General features: G+C 40.4%; 1 protein-coding gene across 1 annotated transcript in view; it reads right to left on the bottom strand.

Moving 5' to 3' along the window:
• LOC120798613 (receptor-type tyrosine-protein phosphatase S-like) overlaps positions 1-22672 on the bottom strand; it is a 52912-nt gene that overhangs the window by 23391 nt on the left and 6849 nt on the right. The window contains exons 4-8 of the mRNA XM_040143027.1: positions 15662-15850; positions 7904-8014; positions 2941-2955; positions 1372-1641; positions 530-909 (exon numbers count right to left, since the gene is read on the bottom strand). Coding sequence (XP_039998961.1) covers positions 530-909; positions 1372-1641; positions 2941-2955; positions 7904-8014; positions 15662-15850 — 965 coding nt within the window. The remainder of the gene's footprint in view (positions 1-529; positions 910-1371; positions 1642-2940; positions 2956-7903; positions 8015-15661; positions 15851-22672) is intronic.

Genomic DNA, 22672 nt, shown 5'->3' with positions numbered 1-22672 from the left:
AATATTTTGCTGCCAAACACTCTATCCTGGGGGTCAACACAACTTCCATACTGTTCTTTTAAATATTTATTTGTGACTTTTTGATTATTTAGCATAATGTTGTTGAGTTTTAAAAGATTAATATTCTACTTTTAATCAATTCAGTCATTTTATGTGTCCCCAAAGTGCAACTGATTGACCAGTGAAACAGAAAACACAAGATAAACATGCAAAGCACATGAACACATATAAATAGAAAATAGAGGAAAAAGTGGAAAAACTATTTCAAACATCTTAATTTAATTTGACAACAAGTTAAATTATGATATTTAGAATTTGGGCAGTGAATGGTTTTATTTATCAATTGTTTGGGCTTTTCTGTTGAGCATAAGTGATTTTAGTGCAAAGATTTAGCACCCTACTTTAATAGTTTTTCTGTTGGACAGCTAGAGTGAATACCAATAGATAACAGAAAATGTAAGAAACTGTATATTTACTACTTTTACTAGTGACAACAGATCATAAAGAGCTGTTTCTGTCCTCATCCCACCTGTCCATTGGGTTCCTCGGGCTCCTCCCAGCGGACCATCACAGTGTTCTGAGAGATAATATGAGCCTGGACATTTCGGGGAGGGCTGGCTGGGGCCTGCTCTCCTGTCCGAGCCTCAACACGCGTAGAGGGGGGCCCCTGGCCGATGCTGTTGAAGGCCGACACTCTGATTTCATACTCAGTGTTGGGATACAGTCCCCCGATGCTGTAGCGGGTGGTGGTAATGCTGTCCACTGTTTCGTACTTGCTATCCGGCCCTTTGGCTCGGTACTGGATGATGTAGTAGGAGACAGGGTCAGGGTTGCCGGAGTCCCAGGTGATGGTCACACTGGTGGCGGTGGTCTCCGTGACGATGGGTGTGCCGGGAGGCTTTGGCAAAGCTTGGAATTAGAGAGAAGGGAGATAAAGAGATTTTTACTTTCTGTCCATACTGTATATATTACAGTTAGATTAGAGACCTATCATATAGTAGCTGCATTCTATTGTACTGTAAATTTTGTATACTGTTTTGTTTGTTTTGCAAATATCACAGCAAAATCCCTCCATACTATCAATGTCACACTGGTCACTGCGTATATTTGTTTATCTATATGCATTTTTGCTACTGTTTGCAATATCTGGTTAGATACTACACTGCATTTGTTGTACTCGTACTCACTGCGTGCAATTACAATTATAGTTGACTCTAATCTAATTTAATTAAAAATCTGAAGATAAACTATTTACATTTAAAGAGCAAATTTGCTTGACAGAAGTCAAATCTTACTCCACAATCCTTTTCTACATCCTTCTCTTTTTCTTAGAGGCAAAACATGTAATCATGTTAGCAGAGTGTCCCTTACTCTTGACTAAAACCTGAGCAGTGGCCTCGATGATACCCAGGCTGCTCATGGCCACACAGGTGTAATTTGCAGACTCCCGGACACCGTTGAGCTCCAGCACATTCCGGCCGATCGGCATTTCGTCCTCGGGTGTCAGGTCCTCGCTGCCCAGCATCCACTTGACATAGGGCATGGGTGAACCGACGGCCACACAGGTGATGTTGACGCTCCCTCCCGGCATGATCTCATGGTTGGAGGGGAAGATGGAGAAACGAGGGGGCACACGGCGCACTGGGAAAGGAGGAGAGTTTGGGGTAGAAAAGGAGAAGGTGGGGGGGGGGGGATATGGGGGAGGAGAAAAGTGGGGAAGGGAGTGAGGAGAAGAAAGGTGGAGAAAGAGAAAGAGGAAGGGAGGGAGTAAGGGGGAGAGAATCAGGGAAAGAGAGAGAGCGAGCAAGGCAGAAAGCAAGATAGAGATTGAGAGAGAAAGTGAGGGCAAGAAAGACAAAAAGAAAGAAATAGAGAAAGAAAGAGAGGAGAGGTAACAGGAAGGGGGAGAATGAACTTCAGGGTTTTTACAGAAAATTACAAAGGGATATTTCAAGTTTAGTCCCAATTACTTTATGGTACTGATGATTCCAACAGAAAGACATAAATCTTGTGTTGAGCTCAACCAATCAGAGTGAGCTGCCTACTCAAAATAATAGTGACAAACTCTTGAGTATCATTTCAACCAGGACATGACACCTATAGTCAGTTTCTCTTTTTAAAAACCATTTGATTATTGGTTACAGCCCATTTAAGCAGAAAAATAAGACTTTGTGATTCAGGTTTTTGATTATAATTGTATTATCATATTTCCCCATCTAAGCAATGAGTAAATGTCAGTGACAATCTTTACTTTATTGAGATTTCTGTGCCTTTTTTTTTAGAGATAGTGTATGCATCGCGGGAGCCGATCAATAGGCCGAGCCTGCTATTTGTATCCCCATGAGAAGAATGAGCGAAGTGGCAAGTTATATCCAATTCTGCATCTGTTGGAGCTTGGTTGACTATATATTAGGGAGAGATGCATCGAGAGACTGAACTCATAGGTCACTTGCATGCCTGGGCGACTCAAGAGGGATAAAATGGTGGAGAAAACACAAAGAAGAGAACGAAGAACTGAAGACTGAGAGGGAGACAGAGAGAAGCAAGACAAGAGTAGAGGCACTGGAGAGACAGATAGAGGGATAGAAGAAGTGTTAAGGAGAGAAGGACAGAGAGAAAGAGAGACAGGCAGCTCTGCTTCTCTTCCAGACAATGGCAGGCAATGTAGCAAAGGACAGCCACATTGTACAACAAGATACTGTACAATACATAAGATTCATAACTGATACAGTGTGAGGTCAAATGAATTGGAAATGTGGACAGGAGTGGATCGAGGGATCTAATAAGGTGTTGTGGCAATTACAGAGTGATCATTGGACACATTAAGTAAAGAACACCAAGACAGCATGAAAGAGGCAGAACAGGAAAGAGCGAGTGCGAGCAAAAAGAGAGATATGTGAGGTAGTATGTGCATGTTTATAAGTTAACAAACTTATGTACATGTGTCTGTCGCTCCTACACATCAGGGTGCAGACAGAATGCAGAAGAAGAAGAGAAAAAAGGGGAAGGGACAGGAGGGGAAAAGACAGGGAAGTGGAGATAAAGAGAGGATTAGAAGAGGGTTTTGGGGAAGGAGGGAAAAAGGGGGAAGAAAAGAGGAGCGAGGAAGAAGAAAACACATGGATCTATTTAAAAACACGGCTATATAAAAGAGTCAGACCCATTCAGAAAGTAGGTGGTTAAAAGTAAGAAAAGTAATAAAGAAAAAAAATGAAAGAAAAAAGACTAGTAGAGGTCGTATGTTGAAGGAACAGAGAAGAAGAGGTTACCCCAGGGTCACAACACAGGAAACAGAAAGAGACAGAGAGAGTAACGGACAAACATCTCCGGATGAAAGGAAAGAATGAAAGGTAAGGCAGACAGAAAGCAGAAACATTGTCGAAAAACTCAACCAAAGTCAACACTAGGAAGCTCATATGTGTAACATAACAAATGTTCTGAAAGTGAAAATGGATTGAAATAAAAGGTAACTGTAAAACTCTACAGTAGCAAAACAATGAAAGAGCAAGGCTTATTTAGATGATTTGCAAACCCAGCAGTAATTCTGACATATAATATATGAAATAAAAGTTAAATAAAATAAAATAAATAAATATTGATGAATTTGCTGCATAACCTCCACTCCTTAATGTGTAACATCATTACTTGGAATCTTCATGGGCCACATCCCCCTACTCAAAGAATCTAGAGACATTTGGATAGAAGTTAACATTTTTGCATGATTTCAACAAATTAAAGAAAAAAAAGTAACCGTGACGTCACTAACATTCATGATTAACAAATAAAGTGCAAGGCATTTGGAATACTTGTAGAGAAAAAAAAAAAGCCAGAAGATACCCAGAATTGGATACAGAAGTTGAAGACAAGAAAGAGACAAAGAGACAAAAACAGGTAGATCTGTTAGAAACAGACATGATTATGCAGGCATCTCCTCATCTGGGCATGCTGGAGACAGACGGACAGACAGACAGACAGACTGCATCCATGAAAGCTACATGCATAAGAAAGACAAAGCAGGTGCGATGCAGCATGACAAAAGTATCAATTTAATTCACTCAGTTATTAGTTATAGACCTATAAATAGATCAAAACAAACTGAAAAAGACAGTTAATGAAGCATATGGATTAGTTTGTTAATATGTGCAACAACAGGATGAGGGTGAAGCCCCAAGATGATTGTTAAGTGATCTGAAACATGAGCAGTATGAGGATTTCAAAAAATATCAGTCAGGAGCAGAGACAAAAGACTGAAGAATCCAACATTGAGAAATAGGCGAGTACTTTACAATAAAGTGAGCTCATAACAAGGGATAATCCTCACATTCTCACAGAGCCTCTAGCTTAAAGTTAATTGAGCCGGGCCGCATGATTCCCCTCCATTTTCTATACAGTTTGTGAGAGCCACGAGCTTCAATCTTTATTAGCGGAGCTATCATTAGTCCCGTCCTCTGCAGGGAGTCTGGAGGCTACGGACTGGGGAAACCTTGGCACAGCCATAAGGATTACAGCTGTAGCTCAGCACCGCAATATACCCATTCAGGCCCGTCACCGAGCTGACATTTATGCAGCACCATCCTGTCTGTCTTAAGGACACAGCTTTCATATACCACTGTAATAACAGGGAATCATTAATATCCCCTCTATATCTAAAAATGTGAATGGATTTGATTTATTTCAAATGTCAGTTAAAGCAGGCGTATGGGAGTGTTCGGTGGACATAGCAATAGCCAGGAAAAGTAAGACACAGCACAGGCTATATTACAGTAGAGTTAGAGTATTGCTATACCTGCAAATATACAGTGTGGTGTAAGTATGAATATTGCGGATGTGCAGTGGTGGAAGAAGTATTCAGATATTTTTTTTTTTAGCAAAACCATGAAGTTAAAAATATCCCATTACAAACAGAAGTCCTACACTGATAATTTTACTTTAGTTAAAGCACTTACTAGCAAGATGTACTTAAAGTTAGACTAAACTTTAAGTGGCAGTTACAGGATAATGCTAAATGCTAAAACACAGCGTAACATTGGCACAAGTAGAAAAGAGTCATTAAATTGTTGAACTGACTCAGTAAGGTATGTTACATAGTAATATCTAGCTAAGGTGTGCTAACACTAGCTAACATTAGCTCTATCACTATAAGCTACTGGTCATACCAGAACGAGTAAGACTGTGGCAGTAAAACATCATAGAGTATTGGATTGAGCAAAGGTGAATTTCATTGCTTATTATTTTTAACTTCTAAGAAGGTGTAATGTCTTCTTTCAAAAGTTACACTGTATAGCTTTAAAGATTAAAAAGTAAAAGAATTCAGTGCAGCAAAAATGGCCCCTGTGAGTGTTATACTGTAATGTATCATTAGATAATCATTCATTTGCACATTTTATTTTACTCTTGCAGTTGGTTGAGGCGGAGCTAATTTTAAGTATTTAATGTTTAAGTATTTTCTATACTATTGTGCAGCCTAATCTATAATAATGTGTCATATTTTATGAGATCTTCATTTGCTTTGTATGTAAAGCTGTCAGATAAATGTATTGAAATAAAAATACTATATTTTCCTCTGAATTGCATTGAAGTAGAAGAATAATTATATGAACTGTAAATCCCCAAGTAAATTTGTAGTTAAAGCAATCTCGAATATTTTCATTTCAATGAAAGTCTGTTGAGTCACTATCTATTGCTGAATGAGTTAACACAATTGTCATATATTATAAATATTTATATATCTGCAGTATTACAAACTGGATGTCTGTTTGGAAATTCCCAGAAAAAAATGCTGTTTTAAGCTCCTGCTAATGCAAACCGAACATTACCTACTGCTGCAGCTTCACATTAAAAGCACGACCCTAACACGAAGCAGCGAGACAGAATTTGACTTTCATTATGAAGTAGTCACAAGAAATGCAATGTGTTTGTCAATGAGCTTAGCATTTACCACTGTCCTTCATCAAAAATGCCTGTACAAAATAAGACAACGGTCATTTTGGGCATTTTTGGACAGCTGAGCAGTGTGAAATACTGCAGGGAGTAATGGAAGAAGAAGGAGCAGCCACAGTGGGCTGATAGATGGAGAGCTGCAGGCGACAGGCTGCACACCTCCAACTTCTCAGCCAGGTAACCAACTCCTTTCAATGTGCCCTGCTGTTTCGCAGACTCATGCCGTGCCCAGCATAAAAATCAGATCACTGTTGCTCACAGAATGATGGAAAAAGCACAATTATTGCCTCACTTCTATATTAAAACAACAACAGTTTGTTTTGCTGCCCGCAGAATTCTTTGACCTGTGGTATTAAACCGCATTTGCTGTTCCCAAATCAACCAGGACTGAAATCTTCCAGATTGCCACTTATAGTACAGCACTTTTACATCGCGGGTGATGTTATGGCTTTCTTGGCATCTTGAGTTTATGTCATGAATTTGGCGAAATAGCGGACGCTTCTCCTAAAAACCTTCACAGCACATTTAACTTCAAAACAGAAGGGCATGTACAAGCGTGACTGCGAGTGCACTCAATGCAACAAGTGCAGAATCGAAGCAGATGTGATGACATGGGAGCTGGGACACAATGTTACAAATGATGACACAAAAGGGGGAAAAAAAGGAAACAGTAGCAAGACATGAGAAGACAGCAAGTTCAATAATATCACAATCCGAGCATATCAATAGGCGTGAACACACACTGTGCCATGCTCTTGTGTCAGTCCGTCAGTCAACAGACATGCAAGCGGTGCTCCTTTCTCTTTCTCTCTCACTCCTTCCATGCAAACATCGCCTCTTTTTAATCTTCCAATTCTTGGGTCTCCATGACAACAAGATCATACCATGCAGAAAACATTGATCAGGGAGTGAAGGCAATACCAAGGGTTCTGCACACAAGGCCTCACAATGCAGTCAATGCACTCTGCTGCGTAGGCAGACCACTTCATCATCGTAGCAGCTTTAGAGAAATCAACTCTCTTCATTTTGGAGACAAAATCATGTCACTTCAAATCTACTCTGGTGTCTGTCAAATGTTTTTTTTTTTTTCTTTTTTGTTTCTCTCTGTTTCAATAAGTGAAGCTTTCTGAAACAAAGGAGTAACAAAAGAAAAGAAAGAGCACACCAACCTTCTCGAAGCTCTGAGGGATGGAAGGGGGTTGATGCAGAACACAATGACGTGAGGGGGGAGAGAGAGAACGGGGAAACACAGAGAGAATAAAAACGGCCAGCGCAAAGCCACTCGCTCCACTGCAACACACACGCACACACAACCTCACGCACACAACACCCGCAGCAACCCTCACACATCGCATACACACTTCTCCCATATCCCACTTAAACATAGAAACTAGAACTTGTCAATCTGAACATTGGTTGTGGTCTTTCAGCAATGAGCCAGTGACACACCAGCACCCACAGTCCAGACGCTAGAATCAGTTAAACAGGGATCATGTGGGCGCACAGATGCCATTAATGTAAACATATGTAAGAATGAATTATATCCTGATTCTGATCGTTTAACTAATTTAATTCAAATCGTCAATCAAATCCGTGCATCTTTTGTGTGACATTTTCCTCTCAATCTGCCTCTAGTACAGAAACCATTTTAGTAGACAGATCAGTGATGCTTCCATGCAGTTAAACCGAGGTGTGTTCCCAACTTTATGTTCAGTTTGAATCGACTGTAGGAGCTCGCACCAAGGTTTAAGGTGGACTTGTTAAAGGTGGTTGTGAGAAATACCAAACAACAGGGTCAACATATATTGTAGACAATGGATGGGTTAGTAATACTTGTTTGGGAGCAGTTATGGAAGAGAAATATCTTTATGAATACCAAGAGCGCCTTAATAGTAGTGATTTGTGTGTGCTGTCTCTGTGCATGTGTATGCATGTGTACGTGTGTTCTGCGTTCAGGTCCTACCTCGCACATAAAGGTTTGCGGGGGAGGAGTAGCGCACGCCTTGAGAGTTGGTGGCCACACACTCGTACTTTCCTTGGTCTGTTTCCTCGCTGTTTTCAATCTGTAATGCTCCTGCAAGAGAAAGAGAAACAGAGAAAGATGTTCAGTCGAGTGTGTAACAAATGTTCAAGCCTTCCTTTGCATCCTCTACTTTTCATCCAGAGATATTTGTCTATTGGTCTTTTTCTGTTTCTGTTACATTCTGACCCTGCGGTATCCTCTCCTACATTGCTTCAACATCCAATAAAGTCAGCTTTGTTGTTATTTCTATGAGGCACCTTCTAAATAGATTTCATAGCTTTCATAAACCAGTAGTTGTATTTATTTCTTTTTTATAAAAGCTGTGTTTTCTTCACTCCCCTCCCTCTACCCTCCTTCTCCTAAAAAGTTAACGAAAACGGCATCACATTCAAAATTCAGGAATTCCTTCCAAAAAGTTTGGACGGCGAAAACAAGTCTTAAAATTGTTTTTTTTATAAACTTAGATGACACTTAAAGGGCATTTTGTTGCATACCTCTTTACAAGCTAGTGATTCCTCTCCTGCTGCAGTCTCTCTGTTGCCATGAAGAAAGCCTGTTTCTATCTTGGCAGTGAACTGGCAGCAGCTACACAGCTTTACCCCGCGGCAACGACCCGACGATGCTCTTAAATTCCTCAACTTGTGTCTTTTACTTCCTCAATTTTTATCTTCCTACCTTGATCTCTCCGTGATAAACAGTGTCTCCCTAAATGTGCTATAATTACACACATCACTTGTCAGGTATTCTTCTGTTTCTTTTGTTTCACAGGGTGCTATTCTTACTGCCTTATTTTGCTGACAGCCTTTTGAATTACCAGCAGTTTTTTTTTTTTTTTTTGCTCTTTCAGCCTGCTCTGTCACATTCATCTCATCTGACACTGACTTTGACGTGGGGCCTGAGGAGGAAGCACAAAACCCAGGATTACACTCAGCTTTAGTGCACAGAGAGGAAAACGACGCAACCCAAAACGCACACAAGACAAACACATACACACACACACACACACACACACACACACACACACACACACACACACAAGCTTGTAGATAAACAGGCACACTCACACACAAACATACATGCACACACCTAGTTTAAGTCTGATACAAAGCACAATGTTTTGTATCAGATCTTCTGTGAGACTGATAAAAGGCATCTGGCTTGTGAGAGATGTATGTATATATACAGAGAAACAGAAGATATAGTACGCTCCGCACTTATACAGATTTTTTTTACAAAAACACAGTGGTGGAAAAGGTGTTCAGAATCTTTACTCAAGTAAAAGTAAGAATACCCTGTTACCTGTACTGCATTCAAAACCACATAAAATATTATTGGTAAAATGTAGGTAACATAATTATGCAGAATGCCTCTTTTAAAAAAAGTAAAATTATCATACATATATTATATAACTGCATTATTATTAATGATGCATTAACATACTAGCAGCATTTTAATGTTGTAGCTGGTTGATGTATGTGCCAAATTTAAGGGGCCATTTCATCCAAATTACACCCAAAAAACCATATTTTGTTACAATTTATCACTGCTGTAAGCACCGCCAGCAAAATTCATTCATATACAGTGGGTTTCCAGTTTATTAGGTACAACCAGCTAAAATTAAGGCTGTCTAATACAACAATCCTGTAATAAATCCTACCTTCATGATGGTTATAATGTTCAATTGTAGTTGAAAGTGCTTTAGAGAGGTGTTGATTCAACTACACGGTCATTTTGGAGGATGTAGTTTGTGTTGGGGTTGAATTCTATTGCGTTACAGCGCCTGGTGTTTCTATTATATTGTCCACCCCATTTATATTAATAAGGGTAGGCTAAAGGACAAAAACACCACTCTGCATAATGCAGTGCAGTTCAAGAGCACCACAAACTACAGCCTCCAAAATTATCATAAAGTTTAACTGAACATTTTTATTGGAGGACTGTTGTATTAGACTACGTTATTTTTAGGTAGGTGTGTGTGCTAGGAGCATATATTGTATTAAAGTGTTAGCAGAAATCTTAGGAACACCTATTTCAAAACTTAGGCAAATAAAACCATAAAACCATCTAACTGGGTAGATGATAGCACTACAAAATAAGTGAGACAATATGGTTGTTTGTTTTTCTAATTTGGGCGAACTAATTTACATTTTAGGTTGACAAAAGAATAATCAGCGCTGGTCAACTTGCTAGTTTATTCCAAAGCATTTGCAAGAAGAAGAAAGCAAAAAATAAGCCCCACATGAGCCCAAATGACTTTTCCCAAGGTCAAGAATGAGCCTGCACGCAATACTTTATGCAGTATATTGTTAGGTAGTTAAATGTATAACTATGCATCATTTTTTATAAGATGATCATATAATTTGTATGAATAATCAGTTGACTATTTTTGATAAATTATCAATCATTTTAGTCATTGTTTTAAGCAAAAAAGCCAAACATTCTCCGTTTCCAGCTTGTTGCTTTTTGCTTTTTTCTGTTTTATGTCATTGTAACCCGAAAATCTTGCGTTTTGGACTGTTGAACAGGCAAAATGGGACATATGAAAATGTCACCCTAAACTCATGCCATTTTGAAGACAAAACAATCAAATGGATTAATCAACAAAAGAATAGGCCGATTAATCAAAAATGAAAATAATCACTAGTTGCAAGGAGAGCTGAAGTACCTCAAAATTCAACCTAATACTTGAGTTCATGTGCTCACAAATTACTTTCCACCACTGTCTACACATACACATGGTGTGTTATCATAATGGTGAAGAAAGCTTTTGCTAATTAAATCTTAAAAACGTGGCCAGTTAAGCACTAAAAGGCTCCACAAAGACATATAGTTTGTGAATCTGTTAATGTGTGTGATTCTCCAAATTATATATAATAATAACACTATGTTTTTGGAGGCTCAGAGGAGGGAAAAGTTTGACTAGTATAGAACGGATCTGTTTTCTGTGTTTTAGAGTGTTTAGTGAGCTGAGGCCCTGCTAGCTGAGGCTGTCATCCATTTGCTTCTGTCTTCTGCAGTTACATGAAAAGAAAACAGCTTGTGCCCTCTTCTTTCTCTCTATTTTTCCATCTTTCATTTCCCCGCAGTACAGGGTAGAGTTGGGATGTAAACAGGAATAAATTATCTGCTCTACGAGCCTCTCCTCTCCTCCAGAAATAGGTGGAGGCAGAGGGAGGAGTGGGAGAAGGATAGAGTTGAGGAGAGATGGAGCTGGACAGGTGGAGCTCTGCAAACAAGAACTCATCTGACAGCTGGAAGCAGCTCATATGGCTAACCATCAGCACAAATTTGAAATCTGCAATTGAAATCTTCTTCTACGCAAAAAAATGCCGTTACCATACATGGAGAAAGTCAGGTGTTCGTATGTATGCGCATATGTAGAAAGGTCACGACACACATACACATTGTAGACAGATAACTGGCAATAAACAAACATAATGACAGTCAGTGTGGAAAAGCAGGACAAAAAGCAGTAAGAAGGGAAAGTGAAAGATAACAGAGAAAAAGAAGGAGAGGCAGAGCAGTTTGTTAGCGAGTCTGGAAGCTGCTGACAGACCCGGAATGAGATGTGACTTCAGTAAATTGAACTGCTGTGAAATCTCGGATGGTGTATTATGTCTGCTGGGCTGAGACTCAGTCGATCAGATGACAACAGATATTGCTAACCCGATAGCTCTGCCAGAATTCTAGGTCAAACAGATCACCTGGACTCCAGTCTCCCATAAGGTAAGACATTAACTTTTAACTGGGCCCGGATACTACTTCAATCAAGACAGATTGCCGCTAATTTTTATCACAGCACCTTAACTAAATAGATTTACAAATAGACTGTTGGGATAAAAAGAAAAAAAAACAACCCAAAAAACTCTAAATTGTTTCATTTGCACCCTGGTTATAATTCGATCATTTGTTTCAAAATTTTCCTAAAATGTGGAGCCAAAAACATTAAAGGCATGACAGGAGAAGAATTTTAAAGCAAATCGAGGTATTGAGTATAAAGTGTCATGGTTGTTATTGATGTTGACCTGAAGCAATTATTCACTTGTCAGAAAATTGTTTATATTGAAGTCAGTCTTTTAAGCAAAAGTGCCCAAAACTCAGTGGTTTTCATTTCTTAAATGTGTAAATTTATTTAATTTAGAAAATAATTGGCAGATTTATCAATAATGAAAAGTCTAATAACAGGATTTGTAAAAGGATTTGTCTACCTCACCATTTTTTTAAGAATCGTTTTTAGAAACAAAAGCTGGATCTTTGCCAAAAACAAATCTCTTTTTTTTTTGGCCAGTGTGATAATTTTCCCACCAAATTTCACTGAAATCTGATTTTGAGATTAACAATCAATCAGGGCCAAAAAATGGTGGCACAGGTATGTAACGATGCACAAGCAGCACTTTAAATCAGTCCCGATGAGAGAGTTTTCTTCAATACAATACACAGTCTCTAAAGTGAAAAACAAAACAAAACTGGTTTTCATCCATTTTGACAGAAGTTTTCTGATGAAGAGACTAAAACATGTCTTTATGTTTTTATCATTTCCCTGTTTTTCTTTAGATAAAAGTGACCTGAACTGTGAGCGTTACAATAACCACAACCTTTGATCACATCACAGTTCTTAGCCAAGACAGGTCCATCCATTACCCAGTAGACAACCCCGGGGTCCATATTGAATGCCATCTGTTAGAGTGTAGGTCTATGAGGGCTTTCAAGTGCTTAGGTAAACTCTCCGGATCTCTTTCCCAAATGTGAGAGATAGACAGATAGCTTGTCATGGTTCTCCTCACGTACATCTAAACTGGTGAAGCAGATGGCATGGAAAAATAGATGGATGCCTTGGTGGAGGTATAAGGATGTCAGGAAAAGTTCAACTCTATACCGCACCATATGTTTCTAACCTCAGGAAACCGATTGTGTGTGTGCAGGTTTTATGTGGGTGTATACACATGGAGTTCACGACTGTCGATGGCCGTTGTATGAACAGTTATCTGCAGTGGGTAGACACTACAGGTGATAGATACTTATGGTCTGTGAAATGGCTATGAGTAATTTTTTGTGGGTTTTGAGCGCAGTCATTCTCAATATCATTTTTCAATCTGACCCTTATGGGCCATAAAAATATTTCCAAGACCCGACAGAAAAAGAAAAGAAGAGACAGAGAGAGAACATTGTTTGTGGCCCAAAACAGATCCCTGGCTGCGGTCCAACGAGAGCTGGCAGACGTCCACTAAATCAAAGGCATTGCTTGGAAGGTGCCCCCATTAAACAGATCTTAAAGGAGTGTTTCATCCATAACACATCTCAGTGCTATTTTGTGCCCAGCTCACTTGTAATTGATTTCCTCCAAGTCATTTCGCTGCAGTGTTTGGTTCATTATACAGTGCATTTTGTTGTTCAGCTTTGTGATGCTTTTGGTGATTCGAAATCCTATTAAACCCTGCGGTGAATCTCACTGAACCATTTGTCTTGGTACTGTTTCATTGATGTGATATGTGGACAAACATACTGTACCAGTGAATCAGTGTCATGTGCGTGTGACACCCCACAGAGCAGACCAAGTAAAACTTACTATGAAAGATGAGTACATAATTTACAATTTTAGGGCTACAAAAATAAGTATTCACTATGCTCTATATCAGTGAAAATATACTTACTAAAAGGGAAAACAGTAAAAAAAAAAAGTTCAACGTGCATGGAGAGGTTTGACAGAGGCTCTTTGTTTCTCTGTAGCTCCAATGCAACCAACACTTTTCCATAGATCATCATTTAAAACACATGTCACTCTTCTCTTTTTTTATGTGTGTATCTACAGTTTCACCTGAATCCATGCAGCACCAAAGCTCGTCCTTCACCAAATTCCACCCACAACCACTGAAGAGTATTTTACAAGGAGGCAATTACACATTAGGTATTATATATATGTGGCAAGTTTCCTTTATTACACACCAGTAGGTTATTGGAAATTATACTAGGAATGGGTGTGGGATCTGAAATTGGGCTACAGCTACCTGCAAATGGCTAGCCTGTCAAGCTCTGACATTTTCCAGATGTTGAAATGGTGTGTATGTGGCTGTAGTAAGAGTGATACCCAAGATCGAAGGGAGAGTTTGAAGGGGTTTTGTGTTTTTTTATCCCCTTTCCAATAACAAAATACACGGCAAAAATGTAAAGAATGGATTAAACAGTGCAGCGTGTTCATAATACTAAGGCTAATAGCTCTACTTTGGAATACAAAACAATGCAGCACTTTTATTTTAATGTCTTCTGTGTTTTACTTTTTGACTGCGAACCATAGCTTTGCATAATATGTAATCAGATGCCTATTTCAGACCCTTTCAGTTGTTTCTGCTTTTGAGTCAGATCAAAACAGTGTTTGCATTAATTAGCAAACTAGCTGCAGTTGTTGAAATATGCTAGTTACAGATGTTGTTTTCGCTGGCAAAATCAGTGGCTGGCTAGAAAAGAGAAGTTGTCCGCCTCTGTTTGAAATCAGAGACCCGTTCTGTCAGAAATGACCTAAGGTGTCATTTGATAAAACTCCCACTGTTACCACTGTAAGGCGTAACAACTGTTAACTACGGGGCGTGGCTTGGTGAACTGTCGGCACTTGAAGGTCTTCAAATTTGAAAGTGTTCAAATAATAATTGTTATTAAAAAGCATAATGGCAAACTTTGCAGGAAGAGACAGAGACGCAAGGTTGACAGAGGGCACTAGTGATCAGTGAAGGATACTGGTTGACAGCAGGGAGATATCCGAGCTGGCAGGGCAGAGGAGCACAGAGAATATGGATGAAGCAACAACAAAATGGTTTCTCCTCACCATCACTTTCACTGCCCCCGAGGATGGCTGAGTGAGAATGGCTGAGAAAATACTTGTCTGCCTCCTCCAGGAGACACTGTATCATCTATTCAGAAGACCATAAACAAAGCTGAACAAACTGTCCTATGCGCAAGGTGTGATTCTTCTGTATTCATCCCCCAATCTGTCTGTATGCACCGACACACTTTTCCCTCTCTCTAGCAGCAAAAAAGCTTCCTCCCCTCCTCACCTCTTATTGTCTCTGGCAAAGTGATCTGACATTCACATTTTAAGACACTGAGCTCATTTCACACAATTTCAGGCTGCGCAGGTCAAAAGATAAGAGCAGCGTCAGTTAAAGGCCTAATGTGAAGAAAATCCTATCTCTGCTGTTATTGATTTTGAGATCTGAGAAAAGAGAATTATGGTTGCTTTGAGCTAGATTGATTATTTTATTAAGTATTTATTTTAAAATGGATTTACTTCCTAGCTCTGTGTGAACTTTTTCAAATTAGTTTGAATAAGTGTATATTTTCTACTGCACGCCGCCATTTTATTTGATATTCATGATCAACAATGGGAAGAGATTTGTGTCTTTAAAGTGTCATCTTTTTATAATCTTTTCTCCCAAATGTTAATAAAAACTGCATTTTTTTTTTCTTGGCTTAAGGACGGCACAATTATCCTTTTATGAAATTGGCTTTAGAAAGGTTTTACATCCCCAAAGGATGGAGATAAACTCAGAGAGGAGCATGTAATCCCCCAATAATAATTAAAACATGATAATCACCAAATTTAGAGCAACAGAGATTTGACCTGATGGCAATGCTAAGCTTTAGTTTACTTATTGTTTACTTATTGGCAAATGAAAGAATCTGACTGAAACTCCTCATCTATCTCACCTGATCGGAGCTGTTTGATGCGACCCTGGCTGGTGCTGGGGTCGACAGGCAAGAAGTCTTTGAACCAGGAGATCTCTGGGTCAGGGATGCCACTGGCCGCGCACAGCATGGTGGCCGTCCTCGTCCTCTCCACCACCTTCAGCTGGGGACCCATGTCTATACTAGGGAAACCGAATGGCAGCAGGTCCTCTGGAAAGATGAAGACAATAATTAGATAATGAAAGGGATTGTTCATACTTTATTTTGGAGCAAACCCACTAGTAATGACCTAATAATGAACAAAAGTGTTTATTTCTTGTTTTTGGGACTGTTTCTTTCAGTACAAACGACTGGTTTATCCTTGTGCACAGAGCCAGAGTCAACCCAGCAACGCACTGAATCCTTCCTTTCCTTCTTCTGTGGTGAAACATAAGACTCGCTCACACACACAGTGATGTGAGAGCCACTGTTCCCCCTTTTTAACATCTGCAGGCCCTTGAGAGTGGAGATACTGGCGAGGACATTGGAGCCACTATATCCTTCCGCAACAAAGTGGCGTGTCCTTCTCTAAAGCTAGCTAGTGATTAGGTGGAACAGAGGGCGGGCAGAAACAGAGTTAGGCTTTAGTGTGTGCTCGACAGGCCGTTACTACAGGAGTATAAACATGCGGCCCAATCAGCAGGAGTTAACTTAACAGCTGACACATGCACACACACATATAAACACAGCCACACACACACAAACACACACACACACACACACACACACACACACACACACACACACACACACACACACACACACACACACACACGCACACAGTACATTCCTAACCTAGAAAAACAGGTGTTTGGTGACAGTGGCAGCGAACTGTGAGTTTTCTTCAATGGTGTGGCTCTGTGTTATGTGCTGGTAATGATTCCAGTCTAATAACTATGCAGAGAGCTACTCAGAAAAAGCAGCAGCAATTAGAAGCTGGGATCAAGAGGAGGGGCAGGGCACTGGGGGTAATAAGGACTTGTTAACAGTAATTGTTAAAATGTACCAACGATTAGAGAGGCCGATCTGGGATGTGTCCGCATGCATCTGGATATGTCTGATTACGTTGGGGGGGAAGTGGATGAGTGTGTGTATATTGCCTGTGCGTGTATGTATTGGTTTCTATAGCTATGCTCTTATTAGCATCTTCACAGATTTTGTGTGATGTGTGAAATAATGTATGTAGACACGTCCATACATATCCAGGAAAAAGTGAAGGTATGTGCATGCTGAAAAGCAGTTGATCTCTATTTCACCCACACACCCACACACACACACACACACACACACACACACACACACACACACACACACACACACACACACACACACACACACACACACACACACACACACACACATTCACACGCACTTTCTCTGGTGAATGGGATTAAGCATCTCGGTGACAACAGTCCAGATGGCCAGACACGAAATCAAGCATCCATCAGACCTCCTGCTTCCTTCTCTCCTTACCCTTTTAACCATTCTATCTCTTTCCACATACACACGGACACCTCCCCCATACCTGGAACTATAATTACATGTTCAACTTTCTTACAGCAACGAAGCAATTACCAAGATGGCAATTTGCTTGGCTAATAAATCAAACCCACAGGAGGTGTGTCAAGCACAACAGAACCTGCTAAAAGTTTACTAGCTTGAGTTCGGCAACACTGACAAATCTGGAGCCAAACACAGTCCGAGATGCAGACCATGGCTACGTCAACTGCTCCTCTCCTCCTCCGAGCGCCCTGCTACCTAACCACATGACAGACGTATACCATCTGTTTCCATACACATTCTGTGACGGGATGAGACGCTGAGTGGAGATAGGATCTATCGCTCTCATTCTGTCTTTTCACAGTCATCAGCATTGGAAAGACCTCATCAGATAGGAATGTCAAGCTGCTCCTTTCTCCTCTAGTGTGGCTAAGAAGAGGAAGGAGAGGAGAATTGCCATGGATGGAAAGAGAGGAATCAAAGCTCAGAGGAGAGTCTGGGGACAATGTTTAGTCTCAGCGCTACGGTAAGAGCTCAGGTGGCGATCAGGCCACATACCATCCTTCTGACATCAGCTGGGGGAGGGGACCGCCTTGACCCCCCACTCCCCCTCCCTCACACCATCCCCAAGTGATCAATGCTAATGATCCACTGAATGGAGGCCAGTGGTACAGCCATTGACAAAACAGGGACGGAGAGAAAGGAAGGAGAGGGAGGAGATGATAGGCAGGTCAGGAGGCGAGCTCCCCTGGGGTGAGGAATATGCTAGGCCTACATCTGCTCCCCTCTGCCCTCCCCCAACCTCACCCCTCTCCTGAGAGGGTTCAGATGGTCTTTTTATCACCCTGCCGGCTACCACTACACGGACTCCCTGGCCGTTAATTACAGCACGCCACTGCAGCGGGCTTGGGGTGTGTGCATGCATGTGTGTATGTGCCTGTGTGTGTCTGTGTCTGTGTCTGTGTGTGTGTGTGTGTGTGTGTGTGTGTGTGTGTGTGTGTGAGTGTTTTTAGGGGGTCTGGCTCGGTATTCCAGTCAGGTCTTTATCAATGCTTCAAATATAGTGTAGGTGGACCTTGGACTGAATCAGGGAGAGGTAGGAGAAACCAGGATAGATGGATAGACAGATAGATAGATAGATAGATAGATAGATAGATAGATAGATAGATAGATAGATAGATAAATTTAGTGTTTAATTTCAGGGCTGCCACATTTTCTTTTTGTTTTTTTTCAGTTTGTTTGTTTAGTCTATAAAATAGTAAAAAATCACCATCATTATAATGATATAACGATGCAAACCTTAACAAAACTTAACGACTGATAGTATGTCAAAAATCTATAATATAATATAATATAATATAATATAATATAATATAATATAATATAATATAATATAATATAATATAATATAATATAATATAATATAATATAATATAATATAATATAATATAATATAATATAATATAATATAATATAATATAATATAATATCTGGATTTACATAAAGAACCATAGACACAGATCCATGTGAACAGCTGAAGGTGTCAGTAGGCTTGTTTTCTATGGCCTTTCAGGAGAACATAATGAACATAATGTGCGAAGACGCACATAACACAACTGCCCTTGGAAAATTAATCTCTACAGCAAACGGAAAAATTCAGCTGAAAAATACAGAAAAAAGCAACACTATAAAACCCACAGACAGTGTGCTCTAGCAGACTAGTGCTGGGTTGTAGCAGTCCATCAGCAGATAGATGGATAGATAATGCACACAAACAATTAGCAGCAGCCTCGCACTCTGTCCTGCAGTACCACAGTTCGTGGTACTGGACAGTGAAGTACAGTTCACTGGAGAGGAGTAAAAGGGGGCCACAGGTATTCAGCCAGGCTCGTGGATGAGTCAGCGGCTGCTTGAAATAGATACTGCGGGCATGGCCTTGATCACACTTTTCACCAAATGAATCATTTATCAAAAACAAACACTGCTGCGCAAGAATACCGCTTATTTTTCATCTCCTGGTTAAACTGATAAGACAGCCTATGGAAAAATGCACCATGTATATATAAACACTGTGTGTGTCAACAGTGTTTGGGGGAACATTGGCAAGGACCAACGAGCATTGTTCCCTGGAGCTTTGTGTTTGTGTGTATTTGTGCGTATCAAGAGGTTGAGAGCGTACATTTTGGCCTGGTTATGTTTGCAGAAGGGCAATCAGGCCTGGTGCCCAAAACCAGTCGGTGGAGCCAACCAGATCTGGGCAAATATGCAATTGATGCGTCCATGTGCTTGCGCGTGCGCACACACACACACACACACACACACACACACACACACACACACACACACACACACACACACACACACACACACACACACACACACACACACACACAAATACACACACACTAGCACAAAAAAGCACACACACACAGTCAAACACATAATGCATATGATGCAAACAAACAAACATGAATCCAGGTTTTCTCTCCCCTTTGTATTTCCCTCACACACACACACACAGTTACCCAAACACAGATGCACTCACACACACTCAAACACTCCCTTCCACACAGAAAATCATCATTTGTCCTGGTTAAGAAAACAGGTTGCCCATTCATCTTTCAGTTCATTTCAGTAGGGAATGGCCATGTGCATGAAAGAAGCCTGAATAAAAGGCGATCTCAGGGAGCCTGACTCAGGATTAATCTGCCAGTGCTATGCAGTCTTCAGAGGCTGTAATGCTTTGACTCCTATAGACTGCAGGAAGGCTGAAGGGGAGCACTTAAAATGCTAATGGACCTTTATGAAAATAGATCACAATACAATGCAGAATCAGACTTTGCATCGTAGATCAGCCTCCAAAAACCCATGAGTCCCCACCATCCGGAGCTCTACTTTTCCTCTCCTCACATATCCAGCATCTGGGGACTAAGCACACAAAACATTATAATCCCACATTTAACACTCTATTACATACAAACATGCATGAAGAACAGACTGTAAGAGAAAAAAAAGGAAGAAGGGAATAAAAACAGTGAAGATGAGGGGGGATATGTGATGAAAGAGCCGGTTCTCCACTCAAGGAGTGTAATCCTCTTGCAGGCTGAGTTGATTCTCTCAGTTGTTTCCAGACCAAAATGCTGCTTGAGCCGACGGCCTGCCAATGCAGCAGACGCCTGGGGGGAATCACTGATCTGACTCTGTTGTTCATATGAAGGGTGTTTGCCATGGAGGCAGAACATCTCTTCTCCCTCTTCTCTCTCTCAACCTCTTCCTCCCCCATCCCTCGCCTCCCTTATTCCTAAAATGGGACACTGGGAGGTGAGTATAATCAGGATTACTCTGCACAAACCACCCACAAACACACACACACACACCCATTAATGAAGAAAACCTCGTGCACACATTAATACTCATACACGGTCAGGAAGGTTGTGCACGCTCACACGCACGCACACAAAACCACACACACACACACACACACACACACACACACACACACACACACACACACACACACACACACACACACACACACACACCACTGCAGTGATGAGAATCTCTCGCCCACCAGAGGTTTTCAAACATGCAGAACTGCAGATATTCACATCTCCTGAAGGCGGAACAGCACAACTGCAGTGTCCATTGAAAAGAGCAGTTTGGGTAGAAAGGGGATGGGATGGGTTTGGAGGTGGGGTGGAGCAGCAGCCTGTAAAAAGGTTAAAGGGAGGAGAAGAGAGAGAGAGTCCGGATAGACATTGAGGGTCAGGCAGAATAGATGGCTGAGAAAATGAAAGAATGAATAAAACAAGAGAGAAGAAATTAGAAACGGACATTGCTGTGGGCTTAAGAAGAGGCTGCTACAGTCAAAGACAGAAAGATATAGTGAGAAAAAGAGGAAGGAGGAAGACGAGTAGGTAATGGGATGGAAAGGATGAAGTGTGATGATGATGGTGAAGGCAAAAAAAAGAAAGATCTTCCTGACCATAACCTACCACAACTCCATCCATTAGGCAGCCTATAGAGCAGTAGCCCATATCCTGTGGCCAACCACAAGCCCTTCACACTGTACAACACTGCTATTAGTGCTGGTCAACCATTACACAAAATGATGAGATGAAAAACATCAGTGGATGAAAAGACTCTCAGTAGAAGGGTATGGTCAATAATGGAAAGCCTCCATTCTGCTTCAGTGGTTGGTGAACCATGTTTTGAAAATACTGACCCCAACACAGTTTTTGCAACATTTTTGGATGACATGATCTATCATACTGTATATGTATGAAGGATGTATGCAAGGGTGTATGGCTTTGGGAGAATACTGTCAAATATAAGCATTACATAGTTATATTTTTTCAGGAAAAGAGCTGTGAGGAAGGTGAACCACCTAGAAGTAAAAGTCATTATTTTTCTGCAAATATGTTAAAATTCTCTTGTGAGCTGCTAACAGCAGGCTAATAGCAAACAAAAGCGAAAGTTCATGCTTTGTAGGAATCCGATGACACATTCAGTTTAAATCCGTTTAGTTTTGGATTCTGGATCAGTTTCTGAGAAAGTTCATGACAATGGAGCGTTTTTTTGTTCCCATTTGCAATGTGGGAACAGATTTGGTACAACTCTGATTCAAATATCTGACTGCCTTTTTCTCCATGGCAATCACTGCTGAGGCTTATTGGTATTGTAATATTTAGAATCATTTGAAAAAAAAAAGATTTCTCTGAAACAAAGCTGAAACAATTAAAACTAATGGCCATAACATAAACTTAAAGTATCATTAAATGATCATGAAAACTCTTGTGTCTCTATCGAGAAAAACATTAAGGCGGTATACATAAAATGCTCTATCATGTCATATAAAATTTTATATCACGATATCAAATTCATATTCTGATATAGAGTCATGTTATGATAAATGTCAATTTTCTGGAAAAGCAATTGAGAATTTTTTCAGCAATAAAATAACAAAGTAATGTCTGTTTTCTGGCAAATCCAGTGAATTAAATATGCAAAAAGTATTTTTTTTACATTGATGTAAAAATCATACAAAAATCCCATATAACGGTCTTGCCCCCTTATTTTTGCAACCTTGTCCACAACGGCCTAATACGCCCAGAGATATTAAAGGGAGAGCTGACACCACAGGGCAAATCTATATAATCCTACCACTATACATCAGTGGGAAATATACTTCCAGAACCATCTCTGCTGCTATGTGTCTGCAACCTGCCTGTGCATCCTTGTCCAGTGTCTGAAAAATTAAACTATTGTGGCTAGTAGTGCTCTGAAATGTGGCTGGTGCTTCGGGTCAAATATTGCTGTCATGCATTGCCGTCCAATAATCTGTTTACTGCCCAGAATACATCAGCTGATGAGGAAGAAACAAAGAAGGCTAATTCTATTATAACCGAGGGGACAGGGAACTTCACAGTGCAAAGATCTCGGTAGGAGAAACGTTTACACATACAGGAACAGACACACATGGCCACACACTCT

This window comes from Xiphias gladius, chromosome 14, assembly GCF_016859285.1.
Source record: "Xiphias gladius isolate SHS-SW01 ecotype Sanya breed wild chromosome 14, ASM1685928v1, whole genome shotgun sequence".
Classification (NCBI taxonomy): Eukaryota; Metazoa; Chordata; class Actinopteri; order Istiophoriformes; family Xiphiidae; genus Xiphias; species Xiphias gladius.
The sequence above is the reverse complement of the archived record's forward strand: the minus strand, read 5'-3'. Positions and strand labels throughout refer to the sequence as shown.